Source organism: Sylvia atricapilla, chromosome 27 (assembly GCF_009819655.1).
Source record: "Sylvia atricapilla isolate bSylAtr1 chromosome 27, bSylAtr1.pri, whole genome shotgun sequence".
Classification (NCBI taxonomy): domain Eukaryota; kingdom Metazoa; phylum Chordata; class Aves; order Passeriformes; family Sylviidae; genus Sylvia; species Sylvia atricapilla.
In genome coordinates, this window is record NC_089166.1 from 2,149,028 (window position 1) to 2,168,578 (window position 19,551).

Consider the following 19,551-nt stretch of genomic DNA (forward strand, 5'->3'; position numbering starts at 1 on the left):
TGTGCCTCAATGCAGAGACTGAGGGACTGGTTCAGATAAAAGCTAAACAATTGGGTAAATTCTTGCCAAAATAATTTTATTTCTTTTGTGTATTCAAATATTTATAAACATACTTTCTGTAACTTTCCAAGACAGCAGCATCTTATCACCAAAAAAAAATATCTAAACTTAGCTATGGTTTTTTTTTTCTTTTTAAACAAGAGTTCTGCTCTCAAAGTACAAAATTAGGTATGAAACTGAATTGCTTGGCAACAGAAACAAGCAAGATATTCTCTTTCATAAAAAACCAATTTCTTTGCAGCCTCATTTTGCAAGCAGGGACTATTAGAAGCAGATTCTTACTGGGCTTATCATGGGTCACCTGGATACTAAAATGCATCTATTCATTATTCTTTCACAGTGCCTCATACACTTGTCAGAAATCAGCCTGACAGCACTGGTACAGGTTCCTGGTTTTAAGCCTTGCCTTCTGCTGGGATTCAGTCTTTGCCTTTCTGGGGCAGTGTTTCTGGTTAGGGTGAGTTGGCACTTTGATGCACAACAGGAAAAGCTGTTTGTAGAGCTTTCAACACAACCAGTAATCAATCAATGGCTAAAACTGATGCATTAATAATCACAAAATAGTATTCAGAGTTTGTAGTTTAGCAAAATGAAAATACAGACGTTACTCCAGAGTGCAGGTATGTTTTAATTCAAACCCCAAGCCCAATATTCCTCTTTTAAACGACTGTGTCCAAACTGTCCCCAAGTACCAAAACAGAAACTGGCTGCACAGAAACTGGCTGCAGTGGCAAACAATAGATCAGCATTTCTCTGAGGAGGCCATATACTAGATTTCCTACCTTTTAAAATTTGTTTTAACATTGGCAATCACGTAATTCTTGAAGTTACCATAAAGCTTTAAAGAACACAGTGGGTAATTCCACCTCCAGTGTTGTTGAAGTGATGTTATCATCATGAAGAGGTGCTGCTCACCCTTAGGACATGAGGTAAGCACTGAGCTCCTGGCACTCATAGCAAGCCACACTGTCCAGGACCCATTCCCGAGTTACCACGGCAACATTGCTGAGCTGCTGGATTGCTGCAAGACAAAGACACAAATAAATAAATGATGCAGCTGTTATCAAAGGAGTCCAAACAAGCTTAAGGTGAGTCCACTGATGTCTTTCAGAATAAGCTGTTTGCTTTATCTGTGACATTATAAAAGGCTGGATAAAAAGGAGCAGTCTGAAGGCAGAGATGTGGGCTGCCACTCCCTTCAGCAAGGCAGGTAACAGAGAAGAGCTCTTTGGCAAGTGGCCAAGCAGGAGGCAGTGAACCCCACAACAGAAACACAAAAAACCAAAGAACACAGTTGTTGTCTTTTAATTTAGGATCTCAGGGACAGAGCTTTGGTTCCTGTGTGCCCAGACATACTGAGTATGTGACAAGCAATGAGTCTCATTAAGACAGAAGCAACAGAAAATGACTGAAGTGTTTTCAGACTGTTCTTCCTCATTCCATGATCTATTTTCTCCTTTTCCAGTGCCATGGAAACAGCTGGGTTTTTTACATCATCATGATGCACCACTGTTTTGTTGGACTTCACTGCAGCCTCACTAGCTCCCACTCCTTCCAGAACCTCACTGTCTGAGTCAGTCTGGAACATCTGCCCTTTTAAAGCCTCATGGTTTCTCCCCAGCACTTTGCTTAAAAGAAAAAAAATGCAAAACTACATCTGTTAAGGCTTTTTAACATGACCTTTTCAGACCAAGGGAATCCTGTTCCATCTGAGGGTTTCTCCTAGAACTTATGGGTCTTCCAAGGGCACCCTTCCTCACCTTTTAAAAACTATTCTATTAGAACAGTTTCTGTAAAGCTGATGATACACAGAGGACAACTGAGGCAATAGCTGTTAAGACTATTGCTGGTTCTTGAGACAGTATACTTTGTCCTTCTAGATTTTTCTAACAAGATATATTTCCATCTCCAGATGCAGCAGAGTTTTGAGTTTTCTACACCTCTTTGATATTTAGCTATTAAAAGGACAGAAGGGATAAAGACACTTGATGTGTACCAGAAAGCAGCTCAGGACAGTGTTGCTTTACCTCTATAATCCATGTCTTCCTTCCAAGCATCTGGCTGCACAACCACAACAGCAGTAGAATTCTAGGATTTGAAGATAAAAAAATAAAAATGTTACCGTTGTCTATCCTTACATAATCCTCATTCTCATATCTATCTACAGAGAGCAATAACTGGGCTAACTGTGCTTCAGAGCATCACTTCAGAAAGGAATTTAAGAAGAAGTAGAGGGAGAAAGACATTAACTCCTAAGATTCTTCTGCAATTTCTCTCTAGAAATGCTGTGACTACACTCTGTCACTAAAAGGCTTCTGGAGCTGGAAAGGGAGGCTCAGTGCTCATTTCAGGACAAATTAGTGATGTGGCCAACATTAATCATTCCTCCAGTACAAGGGAGCCAGTGAAGGCTGGCCAGAGCCAAGGGGCACTGCCAGGATGTGCAGGCAGCTCTGAAACTGTGGGAGGGTAAAAAACTGCTCAGCACTTACTGCTGTGTGTGAGAACAGGTCAGGCTGCTTCACCACAGAGGCACCACACAGCTCCACCATCCACTGCAGATGCTCTGAGGAAATCAGATGAAATCAGTCAGTTACCTCAGTGTTTTACAGCACATTGAAGCTGACACTATTCCCTAAGCCCTCGTGTGTTTGTTCCAATTCCCAAACCACTATAATTTGAAAGAGATGTGAGCCTCAGTAGAAAGAGACTCCTTCCACTTTTAAACCTGCCAGGGAACATCAACCCCCTCCTCCCTCACCCCCCAGACAGGTCTGCACAGAACAAAACCCTGAAAAAGCACTGGAACACATGCCCAAAACTTAGTCACAGTTTATTCCCTCTTATCATAAGGATGCAAGATGTGAAATTAAAAAATCAGAAGTTAGAACTGGGGTTATTTCTCATTAACAAAAGTAGCCAAGTACTCATTAATAAAAGTACTTTATTTCCATTAATTTGTTGAATTGGTACTGAAGAAGATTAAGTCTCTCAAGTGTAAGAGCCACAATTGAGGATCACTGCAGCAGGTGAAAGCACTGCATCCAATTACTGCAAATGTCAAGAAATATGAGGATATTTCACCCACTCAAAACCAGAGTCACCCAGTCAAATTTTCACCCAGTCAAAATTGGACAAATCAGAAAATATCTGCTGAATAAGCCAAAAAATGGGAAGTCAGGTACAAAAAAACTAAAGTAGAAAAATTATAGATTAAATTTTCAAAAAACTTGTCACATACTTCATTAAATTTTAAAACTAAAAAATGAAGCTACCCTGAACAGCTTTTTATATTAACTTCTAACTTTTTCACTTTTAACACTTGCTCCTATAGACAGAAGGTTACAATAAGGATGTGTCAAGTGCTAGAAAAAGAACACTTAGGAACTGTTTACTAAGACAGAAGAAAAAATGCTCAAATACCAGTGATCAAGAGCAGGAATAACAATTACCAGACAGCATGACATTAATGCTTTTACTTCAGCGCTTGAGAATCAGAGATAAACTAGATAAAAGACAGAGTTTGAAATGCAGCAAAATTTCCAGGGGGTTGTCTGAGGACATCCAAATAGAAGGGAACTCAATTTCCACTCCATTTGGAGATAGAACTGGACAAAATTATTAACCTACACTTTACCCCATGTAGTTATTTTAAAATTTCCAGAGGAAAAGAGGTAAAAAATTATCCAAGAAGAGGTCAAATTAAAAATTCTGGTGAATGCACAATGCCCTTCCAAACATTTTTGATGTTAACCATTCATCCAACTCCACTAAAATGACATACCTGTAGTCATATCAGTGAAAGGTCCACAGCAACAGATCTCGAAGTCTTTAAAGATCTGAAAAGCAAGGAACATGTTAGAGTTCCTATGGGGTTTTTAAAGGACAGTGCTTTTATATGCTGCTTTCACTGCACTTCCAGGGCTTGTTATCAAGTTATGACTATTTCAGAAAGAGTTTCCAAAGCTCTTTGTAACCTACAAACCAAAAGAATAATAAAGAGCACTAAGCCTATGTTCTAAAAAGAGAGCATTCACTCCAAGCTTAGTGAGCCCCTTCAGAATATCTGCTCTGCTGCTGACAGAGCTCACCTTTCATGGATAAAAATGCTGAATTTGTACAACCCTGTGTGTACAGAATAGCAGAGAAATTGGAAGAAGTTCCAGATACTCAGCCAGCACAGCCACATATCTGAAACAGTCAGAGTTTGCATCCCTGATGTGCTTATACCTTTCCAGTCAGAGCCTGTCTGGCCCTCTTAGGACCCTGATGGTTTCTCCCATTGATTACATCTCCTCTGACTTCAAAGTTCTCCTGGAACATAAAAAAAGCAAGGATTCAGGAGTTACAGACTCAGAACACTTCCCTGTCAGAGTTCTGCTTCAACACAGGAAGATGTCAGATTTCAGAACTGAAAATCTATGAGTGTGGTCAGAATATGAACTAAAAAGGCTTCGCAAGAGAAATGCTGGAGTCATGAAACCCCTGCAGCACCAGGCAGTTTTTAAAAAACAAATTATAGTCAAACTCTATAGTAATCTAGCAAGCTAAAAAAAAGCAGCAGCACACTCCAAGACTTATCTCATCAGTAAGGTCTTCTTTGATAGAAATTGTCTTTACATAACAATTTCCTTAAGCAAAGAATAGATCTTTTGCTCTATGCTCTGATCTGTTAATATCAGTAGGAACACATATAAAGATGTCTATAACCTGTTAAAAAATAATAAGGACTCATTATGTCTTCAACACCAATGAATGCATAGGGCCTAAATGTGGCTTTTGGCAAAACTAGAACCCCAGGTTTCAGAGCTAAAATTCCCTATTAAATGTTTCGATAATATCTGAGGTAACTGATAAGACCATCAGTAACTGCATTACTTAATCATTTGACATTTCACTCAAGACAAAAGACCTACCTCATCCAGTATCCTTCCTTCTTTAAAAGACTGAATTATCCCTAAATAAAAAGATCAGAACAAGAAAAGTCATTTTATCCAGCAAAATGCTTATTCCACTACCAGTATTCTGACTTCAGTGCTATATTAAATTGTAAGTATTTGTACTAAAGGAATACAGTATAACACTGAAAGTACTTAAAGAATTTTTTTTACCATTTATAAATAATACAAATTTTATACTAATTGATGCCATGCACTGCAAAGATTTAAACTAAGAGGGACAAAAAGCTTTTGCCATAGTGGGGAACTATCTGAAAGCAGCAAAAGTATTCACAAGAATAAGAAGCATGATACTGCTGCTTATTTGTGCTTCTTAATTTTAATTTCTTTTCAAGTATTTAAAAGAACCACTGCAAAACATCACATGGCAAGACAAGAAGAGATCTGTTTTCTTTACTGTAACAAGTGAAAGCTGCATTCGTGGTAGAAGGGCAAAGACCAGTTATACATACACTGGTAACTAACTACCCATTTTGCTCCTGCAATGCCCAGGAAATACTTCAGGGTCCGTTCACACACCAGCTCCTCATCTGCAGAGCAAACAACAGGAAGAGCTCTTTTAGTTTTGCCATTAGCAGAAAAACCACAGGTCAGGGTATTTGTATGTAACAGCAAACATTTTTTGCTAAGTGCAACAGCAAAACATCAAAGCTGGACAAAGGTCCCAAAAATCCACTGTCATGATCATACTAAACTGAGGGTAATGAGCAGAAAATAATCACATGCACCACTTCTGAACCCTTTTTTTTTAATTAATCAATAAAGATAAGAGGCAAGAAAAAGCATTACTTCTTTGGGAACTATCTTTGTTTCCTTCTGGTTGGTTCTGAACTACTTCACACTAGTGTGCTGTCAACACCTGAAAATTAACCAAGCAGCTGGAGAAACAAATATCAAGTAACAATAACACAAGGGAAAACTGCCCTCACATTGATTCTGTGAAACACAATGAGAAAACTCACAAGCTTAAACAAAAAACTTACAATAGAGAGAACAATCAATACTTCTTCCTCAAACTTATTAAATTTATTGTTGACCTGTCTGCTTGTTGTTTAAACTAAAGGTAAAATTCTACATGGTCTGTCAATAGAGGATTTGGCCCCAACAAACCTGTTTTCATTACAACATGAGTTGTTCCTTCAGTAATGTGATTAGATAAAGTGCTCTGAGTTTTTTTCACAAACTTCTGGACCACCAACTGAAAAGCAGTTAAGAAAATAATAGTTAGCAACAGTTTGAAATCCCCCAACAGCTGCAGTCTGTAGAAGCATAATGTGAGTTACTTTAAAGTAACAGTTTTATGTCTTGGCACACAGAATGTACATTTCCTTAAGTTAGTTTTGGCACCATTCAACAGACTAAAGTAATGCAGAGCTCTTGGTGTGTGTTTTAGAAACCCAAAAGCCAAATCCTTCTGGAAACTGAGTGCAGAAACAGGTTTATTAACAACTCAGACTTATTACTTACAGAAATGCTCACTATGGATCAGAATTTGGGTAAAGCAGCATCATCTGAGAACAGTGCCTGAACCAAACACCCACACAGCCCCTCCCCAGCCCCAAGGCTCTCTACAGGTCCTCTGGCTTTGGAATCCTGTGTTTTTCTCCTAGATATTAGGGACTCTTTAAAAAAGTTCAAATTTCACTAAGCTTAACAGTGCCATTACTGGCATCATTCTCAGTTTTACAAGTGACAAAATTTGACTTAAGTTGCTACATTACTCATCTGCAATTCCTGAAAGATTAGTTTTATTACACTTGGAGATCTCTCTACTGAGGACTATAGTGGTAATCAGGAATTATTAACTAAATTTCAGAATTCTAGATCAGTACTTACGTGCTCGCTGTGACTCAGACCTGATGCCACAAGTGACATTTTTTTCCTCTTGGTCACAACTGGACTTGCAGCATTTTCTTTCCCAGTTGCATTGTGCAGAACAGGTGCAGAAAAACATTCACTGCTCTTTAATTTGTGTCCTAGGCCACAGCTTTTATCACTGTCCTGAGCTACAACGGCCCCATCTGTGGCTTCTGCAGTTTGAGGGGTAAAAAGCCTTACAGAGCACGAAGAGTTATCTGTACCCTGGGTCACATTTCCAAAAAGATCTGATGAGACAGATGCACTGCTCTGCCTGGTCCCAGATTTCTGCTCCTCTGCATTTTCTGAAGAAAAAGCAAAATTACTCTTTGAGAAAACTGCATCACTTCCCTGGAGTCATGGTAGAAGGTTGTTGCTCTCTCTTTTAGGTTTAAATTCTGCAGTTACTCCCCCTCCTTATGTGTTTATTACTTCATCTTTGCCTCTATCATTACTTTTCCCTGATCTATAGGCAAGGCACTAGAACACCTGTGGAACTCTCAGCACCATATTTGTCAAAGTGTCTGAATTTAGAAGGGAGACAGAAAAACTCCTACTACTATCAAAATGCTGTCACACTCCATTTGATGGGCTGCCATGCAGCTGGGCTATCAAACAAAGCAGTAACACTTTTTTTAAAATGACCAGGAACATACAAATGAAAATCCTTGATTTACAGGGAAAAGTTGTATCTTGCTGATATGTAAAAACATGAAAATAACAGGAGAAATCCACCAGAAATCAAAATGCACTTGGTTTCTCTTAAATGTTACCTGCTTCAAGCTGATACTGCCTGTGTTCTTCCACTGCTTCCTGCACAGGTTTTGTCTTTTCAGAGGGAGTTTTGTCCTTTACAACACCGTCACACTCAGGGCCTTTCTCCAGATCTGATTTCTTTGTTAAAGAAGACTTAGAAGATGGAAGCAACAATTCTGGAGACCTTGAGAGAGGGAAATTGATTTTAATACATTTTTCACTCTTTTAAATATAAGAAAAATGTAGCAACAGTGAAACTATTGTAATTTCCCAGAGGCTCAGAGATACTTATTTTTTTAAAAAATAAAATTTCAAAAAATAAACATTAAAAATCACAAAACTCCAAACAAAACTATTAACCTGTTATTTTCATCTCTCTTTTGATCCATTTCAGATGCTCCTTCAGTACTGGAATGTGGCAGCTCCGTATGGACAGGTAAACCTTCACAGCTCTGACTTCCATTCTGCTTTAGCACTGCTTCAAGTGCAGCCATTTCTTGCTGAAGTTTTTTCAGGCTATTTTGCATTGCATTCTTTTGCTGCAAAGCAGGCACAAGAAAGCCAACATAAGCAAATTCAGGATTAATTTCTTTAACAAACACTTAATTAGAAAAATTTCTAATTAAAAAAATAATTAAAGAATTTTTTTAATTTTCGAATTAAAATTAGAAATGGCAAAATAGTTTTGAATTAAGTTTTTGTCATGGGTTCAAAAGGTGAGTATGGTGCTTTTACTGTAACAAATAGTGCACACATCCCACATCAGAAAAAAAAAACACCCAAACAATCACACACTCATTTTGCCAGTCATGTTATTTCAGTTCAGATGTCCCAAAGTTTAATCAATCAGAAAACAACACAACTCCTGCACAAATTTATTTGAAAGTAATTTTAAATCTGAACTCCATTAGTAGCTCAATCCATGATGTTCATTATTAAATTTAAATTGAGTCTTCATTTTCCACTGTTACTAAAAGCCCCAGAGATCATTTAGAGGACTAAAACATTTCATAATATTCTTCCTTATGTTCCTCCTCAAAAATTACATTACATGATCAAAAATATGCCACAGGCAGGTCCTCATAAGAATAGCTCAGGGTTTCAAAGGACCTTTTTAAAACCCCAAACCTTTCACCTTACATGATGAAGCAATTTCCACAGAACTGAATATTCCATTTGTAGCTCCAGCACTGGCACCTTGTGGAGCCTCTTTGTTACTGAACCCATGAAAAGCCCCAAGCAAACAGAAAACCATCACCACACCACAACCCCAAATCCCCCACCCACACTGCCATGAATCCATTCAGCCTGTGCACATCCCAGTATCTCCATCCATGAAGGTACAGTAGGAAGGAATGTCCTGGCAGTGACTACATTTTACATTGACACTGTAAAAAGAAGCAGCACCCATAAAGCACAAAAATTAATTTCACCTTTTTTTGGACACACATAAACCCCCATAGGGCTGATAATGCTGAGGAGAGAGTTGGCATAAGACTTACTTTAAAGTCACACAGGACAAAGAAAAACACCAAAGCAATAAAAAAACACCCCAAGCCCTGAATCCTCAACCGAATCCCCAGCCCAAATCACTCAATACATAAAGTCAGGCCACTGAGCAGCATTCAGATTTTAACAGACAAAAAAATACACTGCTAGACACACATTTCATTACACACTGCCTGTTGGGACTTGTATCTATAATATTCTAATATGGAATTATTTGACTTAATCTTTACACAGAGAAGACAAGTCTCTGCGCTTCAAAATATCATATTGTAACAAATCTAATTCTAATCACCAAATCCTTATCAATTCCTAGCATTAAAGCTTTTTAATACAGGGAGCTGACATTTCCAGCATTGGCCAAGTGTGGAGATGCATTAATTAGCATCTCCCACAATTAAGCCCTGTAACCAATATGAGCTGTGGCCATTGCAGTGGAAGGTCCCCAGGTGAGGAAAAGTTGGACAAATAATGGCATAGGAGCAGCTCTACAGTCCTTCATTAATTATGCTTTTGGAAGTAATTTAGTGGCAAAGAATTAGGATGAAAAAAGTTTTTCACTGTATTGACTTCACAGCTTGCATGTGGCTTGCTCATATCTTGGAATGAGAGATTTTTACACTTTTTACAACGTGCTTCTAGCATTCAATGAATAAACTGACCTGTGTAGTGAGGATTTCAGCCTGAGAGAATGGTCCACAGGAATCTTCTACAATACTTATTTCACTGTCATATCCAGATGCTTCACCTTGAAGAAGATGGAAAAAAAACCTCCCTGGGTTAAAGAATAAACCTCACCAAACAACAAACCCACCAGCACTATCCATCAGCTCTTAGCATGTAGAGTTTTTAGAGTGACAAGCTTTGAAAATGCTGAAGTTAGAAGGACAGATCTCCTTTAAGTGAACATTTCAAAGAATACCATGTCACACACACGACAAAGTAAGCAGAATTCAGTGTTTCACCAGGGATGAAAGAGCCCTAAAAATTTACAAAGGCCATAAAAATGGCAAAATATTCTCTACAAAATTCTACAGCCAATTTCAACAAACATTTCACCCGGGGAAAAAGCCTGGATAGGCTGTGAAATTTTGCTGACAAGGAAGTGTCATGTTGCAGTAAGAGAAACCAGCATTTCCCTCAAACATGAATTCCCATCAGTCAGTCTCTAGTGCTGTTCATTTGTGCTCTGAACAAAGAACACTGGAAGAACGTAATGTTCAATAAATAAACTACTGAGGTTTTTTTGTTTGTTTAAAGCTGATACATTCTTCTAGAAGAACAAGAAGTTTCCATGCAAACACCAAAAACCTCGGTGTAAGGACATTATAAACACAACTGCAGAGAGAAAAATCGTGGTTTGTACCTAGATTTGCTCCAATGTCTGGGTCTTTTTGGCATTCATCTCTGGCTGTCTTCAGCCCTCCACTACAATTCTGAGAAGTTTCTTCTCTGTCATCTACACTGCTCATATTTTTGGACACATGAGCTTGTGGTGAATGTTTCTTCTGTTCTTGTGCTCCATTAAGTGATTCTTCAGACATGTTGGACTGGGAAGAAAATAAATTGACAGAGCATTCTGACTCCTGGCTTGGTGAAACACACACATTATTTAGGGCAGCTTCAGACACTTTCTGCACATTATTGCCATCATTCTTCACACTGTGAGGCAACACACTGGGACTCACTGGACACTCCACCACTGGAGGCTCTGGCCCAGATGTCATTTGTTTAGCAGTCTGCAAAGGTGTGCTTGCTGATTTGTTGAAGACAAATGTCTGAAAGCATGGTAGCCCTTCATCCTCACAGGACTCTTCATCTGAAGATGGCAGTTTCTGCACTTGTCTTCGAGACCTCCGAGTTCCTCGAGATCTTGGCTTAGACCTTGCACTTCCATTGTGCAGTTCTTTTCCCAGGGTACTGTCACTTTTTCCAAACACTGCAGATTGCTCTTTCCTATCAGTTTCACATAAGCTGGTGTTCTCCTCAATATCAGTGTCAGAGCTCCATAAGCCATTAGGGGTTTCAGACAAACCTTTAAGATCATGATTCTCTCCAAGAGGTTCTTCAAGTGCCCCTGCAGCTGAACACTTGGGCACTGCTGTGCTAACACTTTGGGCTGCTTCTTCATTGCCCTTTACTTCACTGCCGAATTCAGCAGGGCTTTGCTGACAAGCTGCAGGACAAATCATTGATGTGGATTTGCAAGCAACAACTGCAGTCTTTCCTGCCTGATTGCCTTCTGAACTGAAGACGATTTCCTGGTCTGTGTTTAAATCATTTTGCCTGGAATCATGCTTCTCTATGCTACTCTGATCACTTTGGCTTCCATCACTTCTGGTGGGATTCTGTCTCAACTCACTCGCTATCCCTGTCTCATCTGACACTGGATTTTCACTGCCCTGCTCTTCTTGTAGCAAGTCACTTTTGTGCTCAGCCTGAGCAATCCCTGTTCTTGCTGGTGTCAGAGTCCCTTCCTCTGCAGCCTGTGAAATGTCATCCCAGGGTTCTCCTGCGCTGACAGCAAAGCAAGGCACAGGATCAACATGGGCAGACTCACAGGTCTTAAGCTTCTCTTTCTCAGAAACCCTGCTCAAGTTTTGAGCAGCTGCTTTCTCCTCTTGTAAGCCTTCAGGTTGCAACTGTTGACTAACCTTATTTACTACCTGAGCAGCACATGACAGGTTTAAGGTTTCAGAAGCAGGATCTTCCACTGCACCTTCCTGCCTGGCAGTCTGAAAAAGGCTGAAGGATGAGCGCTTTGGAGGCCTAAATATATTTCTCAGATCCTGTGTGTCCAAGTCACTGTCTTCAGCTTCCTTAGTCAACTCCAAAATGTTTTTAGCCATCGGCAACTTTTCAGCTTTGAAGTCCCCTGGAACATTTTGTGAATCATACCCACACTCCTGGGGAAAAGGTGTTTCAGTCACCACTTCAGTCTGGTGAGAAGCAGTTTGCCCAGGAGACACTGAAGGAAGTTGTAGGAGGAGAGGACTACCTTGTATTACACTGTCTTGAGAACTTGTATTAGGCACAGTGGAACCACAGTTTGAAGGCTGATGTGAAGGACTGAACAGACTTTTTCCAGTTTCTGCAGTGTCACATAAATTCTTTAGACCAATCTGCATTTCATTTGCTTCCAGATCAGCTCTCTCCAAATTAGTGATTGGCCTGTCACTCAACTCATCTTGAGGCTCACATGGGTCTTTGCACTCAGCAGAGTGAGTTGCCACATTCCTCTGGTCTCCAGAGACAGACCTTCCACAATCACTGTTAGTCTTTCTGGCTCCCTTTGCTTCTTTCCTTGTTTGTTTTGTCATTTCTTCAGAAAGTAACTGAAGCCTCCTGCTGCGTCTGACTGGATTTTGCTCAGAATCAGCTTTCCTGGGCTCTCCACTGCTTGGATAGCTATCGATCTGTGGCTCAGCTGCCTCAGGGAAAACAGAGCCTCTATCCACTACTAACTGCAGAGCACACATAGTTCTACTAGAATGCCTGCATCTTTTTGCTGCAGAACTTCTTCTCTTGGTGCTTTTCTGATCACAGTTATACATTTCTGGTTCCTCATCACAGTGCTTGGTAGTGACCTTCTCAGTAGCTTTCTTCAGTGTGGACTCTCCTCCTTCCTCAGGTTCTGTTACTGTATTATTTGCTCTATTCTGAGAGAGGTGACTCTCCTTAACAGCAACATTTTCATCACTTCTTTTCTTTTCAGCATCTCCAAGGCCCAAATCAACACTTTGAGGACCTCCATCTGCCTCAGCTGTATCTTTTTTCTTGATGAAATCCTCAGGTTGCAGGACACTGGTACTCTTCCTCTTTCGTTTGAGTCTGTCTTTGCTGAAATTATTCTGGCACTTTTCAGCAGCCACATCTTCTGTTCTCCTAGTAGGCAAAACATCTCTTAAGGTAGAAGGGGGATTTGATCTCCTCCCTCTTGTGTATGTTTTTCCAAATATTTTGTCTTTGATGTTTTCTGCTCTTTGTTCTTTTGACCACTTCTTTTTCCCTTCCACTGCTGCAATTTCCATAGAGTCGACCATGGGGTCAGTCTTTTCTGAAATACAGGACTCTTTATCTGATAAACACAGATCTCCTTCACCTGAAACATCAGCTGATGCAGCAGATTCATCCATGGAAGAACCAGAAGACAAAATCTCATTGCTTTTTGAAAACCATTCATTGACTTTCTGAATGCTCTGCTTCAATCTCTTCTTGGAGACTTTATTGAGGGTGGCAGAGTGAAGTCTCTCTGGCTGAGGCACCTTCTCCACAGAAAGTTCTTTATCATGGGAAGACTCATTCTCAGTTTCATTTGCCTCTACAGCTCCCACACTTTGTACATCAGTGTCCATTTCCCTGTTTTTATCCAGCCTGCTCTCTGAGCTATCTTCTAAATCAAATCCCTGGTTTTCATTGTTGTATTGGGTTTGCTGTTCATCCATTTCTTCTGTGTTCTTAAAGAATGATGTGTCCCCATTCACTGTGGGACTGGTATCACCTATTCTGTCACACTGCTCTGGGAGCAGGTCTCCAGTAAGAACATTTGAAGGAGAACTCTGGCATTCAGTCACATTCACTTGGTCAGGTTTGGCACACTCAGCAAAGCTCTGAGTGCTTTTCTTGCTCAAGCATTCCTTTGAGACATCATTTTCACCTGTTAGATTTAGAGATACAATACATTATTAACCTCTATTTCACACACACAAACCCAATAAATAACAAGCTTAATGGCTACTTTGTTTTAAAAGAACTGCTCTTATTTCTCCTCTAACCAGAACACTACACTGCACAAATCTCCCTCTAGAGAAAGACAGAAAGATCATATTACATGTTCTTCTAAATTTTTACAAGAATTATCAGCCAGTGCTTTTTCATGTGTAATATGGCTCATGTAGAATAGATTAAGTTTTGTGTTTTGATCAAGTTACTTTTTTTCCTTATTGTTCCCATGCATAGAACATCCACATTTTAAGTATCAACTCTACAGGAATAGTCTTGTATTAGCTCTAGGCATCAATAGAACTCCATTATACAAGATTGCAGGCACACACCTATATACACAATCATGTGAAATAAAAATGTTAATTTGTGGTCTCTTTCAAGCTTAATTGCCTTTGTCACCAAAATAACAACATACCTCTGATATCTGGTAGTGTTATTTCTTTGGGACACAGCTTGTCAGGCTGTGCATTCCAAGAATTTTCATTCCCTTCCTCAGCACTCTCAAGTCCTTGCGGCCTCACTTGAGAAGAAATCTGAACCACTCCTTTGTCTTCAAACCTGTTGGGAAAGGAAATCTACTTTCACTACAGATAAAACCATAATAGACAGAAGAGAAGATGACAGCTATTTTCTCTTTTTGCTCCCTGAAATACTTCCTGGAAAAGTCAAGCTGCATGACTGACACTCATCACAACCAGATCTCTCCAGAATTTCAGGCCATTTCTTTAAAAGATTCTCTCTTGCAATGCTGAATTTAGTATTTACTTTCTAAAGCACAGTGCCTGCTTTTCTATGGAAGATCTATGTCCACAACAAAACATTTAGAAAACAGTTTTAAAGCATTTTATGGCAAACTGCTGGAATTCAGCTACCCATTCTACCCTAATGCCCTCAAAGTTGAAAATCATTTGTTAGCTTAAGAATTACATCAGTCCCATGCTAAGAAACTAGACTGCAGGAAATGAGAATATTGAACTACTGTCCTTGGAAAATATTAATTCCTTAATCATCTTTACTTACCCAGTTTTGCTTGGCTGTTTAAAAAACTCTTCAGATGATTCAGAACCTGAAAACAAATAATCTGTTATTCTGGTTGGAATCATTCAGAGAAAGGTGACTTGCCAGATTCAGTGGTTATCATCACATACATGCCTACTCCTTTCTAGAGCTAGATGCTTTCAACTTCTGGCAGATGAAATCAAGCCCAATTGTGAAGTATTTTACCTTATTATAATGACCTCTATGTATAACTACATGGCTCCAGCATAAAACTGAATTTAAATACAGTGACTGGTAGCAGACTGGTAACTAAGAGTTAATTAGCTAAAAGTCAGTTTCTAATTTTTAAATTTATACACAAAACAGCTACTAGTATTTAGGATTTTTAGCTGAAAGTCAGAGAAATATATTCAAATATCTCTCATAGATCCTTTGATCCTGGCAGATGAAAGAAGGTAAAAAGTGAGGAAATAAGTTCTACCCATTAAAGGCAGCAATTCCTTCCTTGAAGGAACAGCATAAAAACCAGGCTATGCATGGCATGTCTTGTTTCTCATAGCAGTCAACACCAGATAAAATAAAATTCTCAAAAGCTAGAGAGAGCAAAAAAAAAATATTAACACCTGAAATAGATTTCATTCTCATCTCAGCACTGGTGACAAGTTTTAGAATTCTTCAGAAAACAGTGGCTACCTTTAGCTGTAACAGCATAATTTTTTGCACATCTGTAAACACCCTCTCTGGATCTTGTACACCAAGGCTTAAGGGTTCACTACTGCAGCATTATTTGCCATGATATGATAAATTATGTAAAAAACAACCTTTTGATTTACCAACTTGGAATTGTCCATTTATTGTCATTTTGGGTGTTAAGGATAAAATTAGTGTTTATAAAGACGTTGGACACAATCACCTTTCATCACTTTGCAAGCATTGCACATAGGATCAATCAGTGTGAATTTACAACAGATCTTACCAAACTCTATATAAATACCCTTTTGAGAATCAGATTTCTTGGGTTTGTTTCTTGAGCGACACATTTTGGCATCTGTAAGCTGAATATTCACACCAGCCTCCTGCTGACAGGAAAATAAAAAGGAATAGTTATTTACAACAGTGGGGTATTAAAAAATAATAGCTATTTAAACTTTAACAGGGGGCTGATATAAATCCTTAGTTCATATGCATTGGTAGCTTCTAGGCACAATAATATTAATCTATCATATTGACATCAGTAATGAAATGTGTCAATACAAACAATGATCATGCTTTAAACAGATCAAATCATTAACAGTTTGATCTTGCATTCTGTATTGTCTAACATTCTATGCAGCATTAAGCAGATGAAAACAGAAACAAATGCCATGGACAGTCACACACACAGCAATTACCCCAAGCTGGGTAATGCCTTATGAATCCTAAAACATACTTTATGATCTTACCCCTAAAAAAGGTAAAAATCCTGCAAACAGTTAGACAGCCTCATGAAACAAGCAGGTTGAAAAAGTTTTCAATGCAGACTGTATTATGGCAATATTATGTGTAAGTTCAGGTCATTTTATGCAAACTCCTTTCTCAAGTGGGTTGAAGACATAAATACATAATGCCCTTGTCCAGAATATCACTCAGGTCAAACAACAATCTGAGATCAACCCAAAACCTCCTACTTCATTCTTTTATGTATATGCATGTAAACACATTCCAAATACCTTTTTAAACAATCCACTAAATTAAAACAGGAATAAAACAGTTACCAAGGTCAAGTTTTCTTGGCCATTTTCTTTAGCACTTTTCCTCCTGTTTCTGAAGCCCTTACTTTGGATGACAGAACTTTCTTTACACAGGGACTCAGCAGCAGTGGCTTCTGTGGATGTTTTAGGAAAGTGATGACTCTTTAAAACTAAAAGAGGTTATCAGGAAAAAAAATAAAATTTACACTGAGCATGACTCAAGTATTATATATTAATGAAATTGACTTGTGTAGACTCTGTGCACTTAGTGCATATACAGCTAAAATATGTTTATTCAAAAAAGAAATCTTATTGAATTCCTGGTTTGACTATTCTTTCTGAACACTCTTCAAGCAATAAGTAAGATCTTGATCCTGCCAACTAATATTCTCAACCAATTTTGGTTATATAGATAATCTAGCAGGAGCAGGATCTGATTCTAATTATTTTAGAATGTCTGAGCAAGTTGAAAAGAATTAAAAAACAAAGTCTGTTTTTAATAGCAGAATATACCAAACACTACCATTTGCCCCCAACCACAATATCTGGTTTACCAAAATATAAACAGGCACATGTCTGATTTTCCAATACCCTAACAACACCCTTAACAAGGCACTGAGTCTGGAAAGGGGAAATTTGGATTCCATGAGGATCTATCTGAGTGGGATGAGTTAACAAGAATGGCTACAGCACTGCTAATTCAGGCTCTGAGACTGTTTAACAAATTAAAACTGCAAGGCTGGGCATTACCAAAAGCAGGACTATTCCTCACAGTTAGAGATTAAATATGAATTGATACACATTCAGCCATGCTTCAGGAACTGAACTTAAGATTGGCTAGAGCCATCAAACACACACAGTAAAACTGTTCAAGAGGTTTTTATAAGAAAATCTTGGAAACTTAATAGAACTTACGCTTCTACATGCAAGAAATAAACCTTTTGATAATTCTTCCCATATTTATTACTGCACAGTAAATGGGGTACCTTATAAATAACCATGAATTAAAAAAAAATAAAATTGAGGGCATAAATTCACAACACTTACACTTCACTCCAGTGTCAAGCTCAAAAGCACGGATAGTTTCCAACAATCCTTCAATTAGTTGCTTAAATCTGGAATTTTCTTTCAGACTTCTGAAATAACATGAGTACTTCAGTTATTTTATGACAAATGAATGGGTTAACTACAAGTATTTCTAGAATTTTGGCTGAACCAAAAAAAGGAGTAAAACTCTGAAGTGGAAGATGAGATAATAAGAAAACATTGCCAAGGAATAACAACACAACTCCTCCAAATGAACCATTTCTATGGGAATTGAAACTATCACAAAAGTGAACATATCATCTTCTCATAGAGGATTGTTAGAGAGAAATCAATTGCAACTGAAACCAATTAAACACTAATATAGCAGAGACATTTGTTAAGAGAGGCGTGTTCACTTGTGATCACCTGGAAAAAGCTCACATTGAGATAAACTCACATTGAGATAAGCTACTACATTTACTCTTCTAGAAATATACAGCTTACTTAATAACCACTTTTTCTTCTGTATTTCAGTCTTTAAAATGAATATATAAAATATATAAGATTAATATATTTTAAGACTCTTGTTGTCTGTTCTGAGAGCTCAAAAACCTCATCCTCCAGCCCCCTTACAAAGATGCATTCTCACCTCTTGGTAACTTCAGTCTTACACAGAGGACACTCCACCACACCTTTTTTCTTCTTGCTGAGAAGTTTGAACATGCAGAACCTAGAAAGAAAGAACACTTGTGATGGTAACAAGAGAAGGGTATTCTTTTCCCTAAAACTGAGAATGCACATTCACCACTTAGTGGTGAATCAAGTATGCATTCTTGTTCTGGTGTTAAAGTGAGTTAACTGATCCTCTTTGACACCTTTGTGAAGCTGCAGTTCTCCCTTCTACAGAATTGACTTTTTCCCCTCAACTTTTCCCCCTAACACGTGAAGGTATCAAAAGACAATATACATCTGTGATTAGCACTGAAAAAGTACATATGGCAATTAAAACCAGTATATATGGAATTAAAATTATAGACCCTGAAAAATTATATGTGGAAAGTAAAAATTGCATTGCACTTGCAAGTTTTTAAACCTACCTGCAGAACACGTGATCACATTTTGTTGAAACAGGCTCTTGTACCAAATCCAAGCTACAAAGAGGGAAACAAAAACAAGAGCAGAGGTTATAGACACTGAAGCCACAGACTTCAACCAGAACCTTTGCTATTTCAGCATTTGTTTGCATTAAAGAACTATAGACCTCATTTACCTTTCAAAGACAAGGGACAAAACCCATACGGCTTTGCAAACAATAATCCAATCAGATAACATTTTTTCCCTCACTGAATAGAGGACTGACACATTTCTGGTTTTAGTAGAAAAGCAAAATTTACTAGAACATAAGAGAAAAATACAAATTTTTTCATGCACTTTCTTATTTGAGCCTTACAAAACATCAGGATGTTTAGTACTAAGCACAAATCTCTTAGCTTTCTGGTAAGCCATAGGACTGACAAAGTATTTTTAAAGAAATGAGACACAAAAAAAAAAAAAAACCCACCTCCAAAAAGTTAACTATACTAGTATTACTCCCCGACATACCATATTGGGCACTCCAAGTTCTTCTGCATAGCTGAAAGCACATTTTGTACTTGTCCAATAGTAATCACTGAGAAGTCCATCCTTCACATCCAAAAATACTCTACAGGGAAAAAAAAAAACCATTATCAGCTTTGTTTCTGCAAAAAATTCTGTTGGCTCCCATGACCGCGCTCTCCCCCGCCCTGCTCTAACTGCACAATGGTATCAAACACGTCGCCGTTATTACTTAAGCGACACTTTACAGCACAGACAAGTTCTTACTCTGAACCTCTCGAGTGTCCTGTACTCAAAGGAGCACCAAAAAGGTTTATTCAGGTGAAATTCAGGGGCGC

General features: G+C 38.5%; 1 protein-coding gene across 1 annotated transcript; it reads right to left on the reverse strand.

Annotated features, from left to right (window-relative positions):
- Nucleotides 1-59: 59 nt before the first annotated feature.
- On the reverse strand, nt 60-19,308 carry BRCA1 (BRCA1 DNA repair associated). The gene is made up of 21 exons (XM_066336813.1): nt 19,220-19,308; nt 18,715-18,768; nt 18,267-18,347; nt 17,639-17,727; nt 16,616-16,761; nt 15,838-15,940; nt 14,883-14,928; nt 14,278-14,420; nt 10,504-13,794; nt 9,800-9,885; nt 7,992-8,170; nt 7,649-7,815; nt 6,855-7,180; nt 6,129-6,216; nt 5,471-5,548; nt 4,977-5,017; nt 4,291-4,374; nt 3,845-3,899; nt 2,553-2,626; nt 2,088-2,148; nt 60-1,081 (listed from the first exon to the last, which is right to left on the reverse strand). The coding sequence occupies exons 1-21, from the start codon at nt 19,297-19,299 to the stop codon at nt 978-980; spliced, it is 5,376 nt and encodes a 1,791-aa protein (XP_066192910.1). The 5' UTR covers nt 19,300-19,308; the 3' UTR covers nt 60-977.
- Nucleotides 19,309-19,551: the final 243 nt, after the last annotated feature.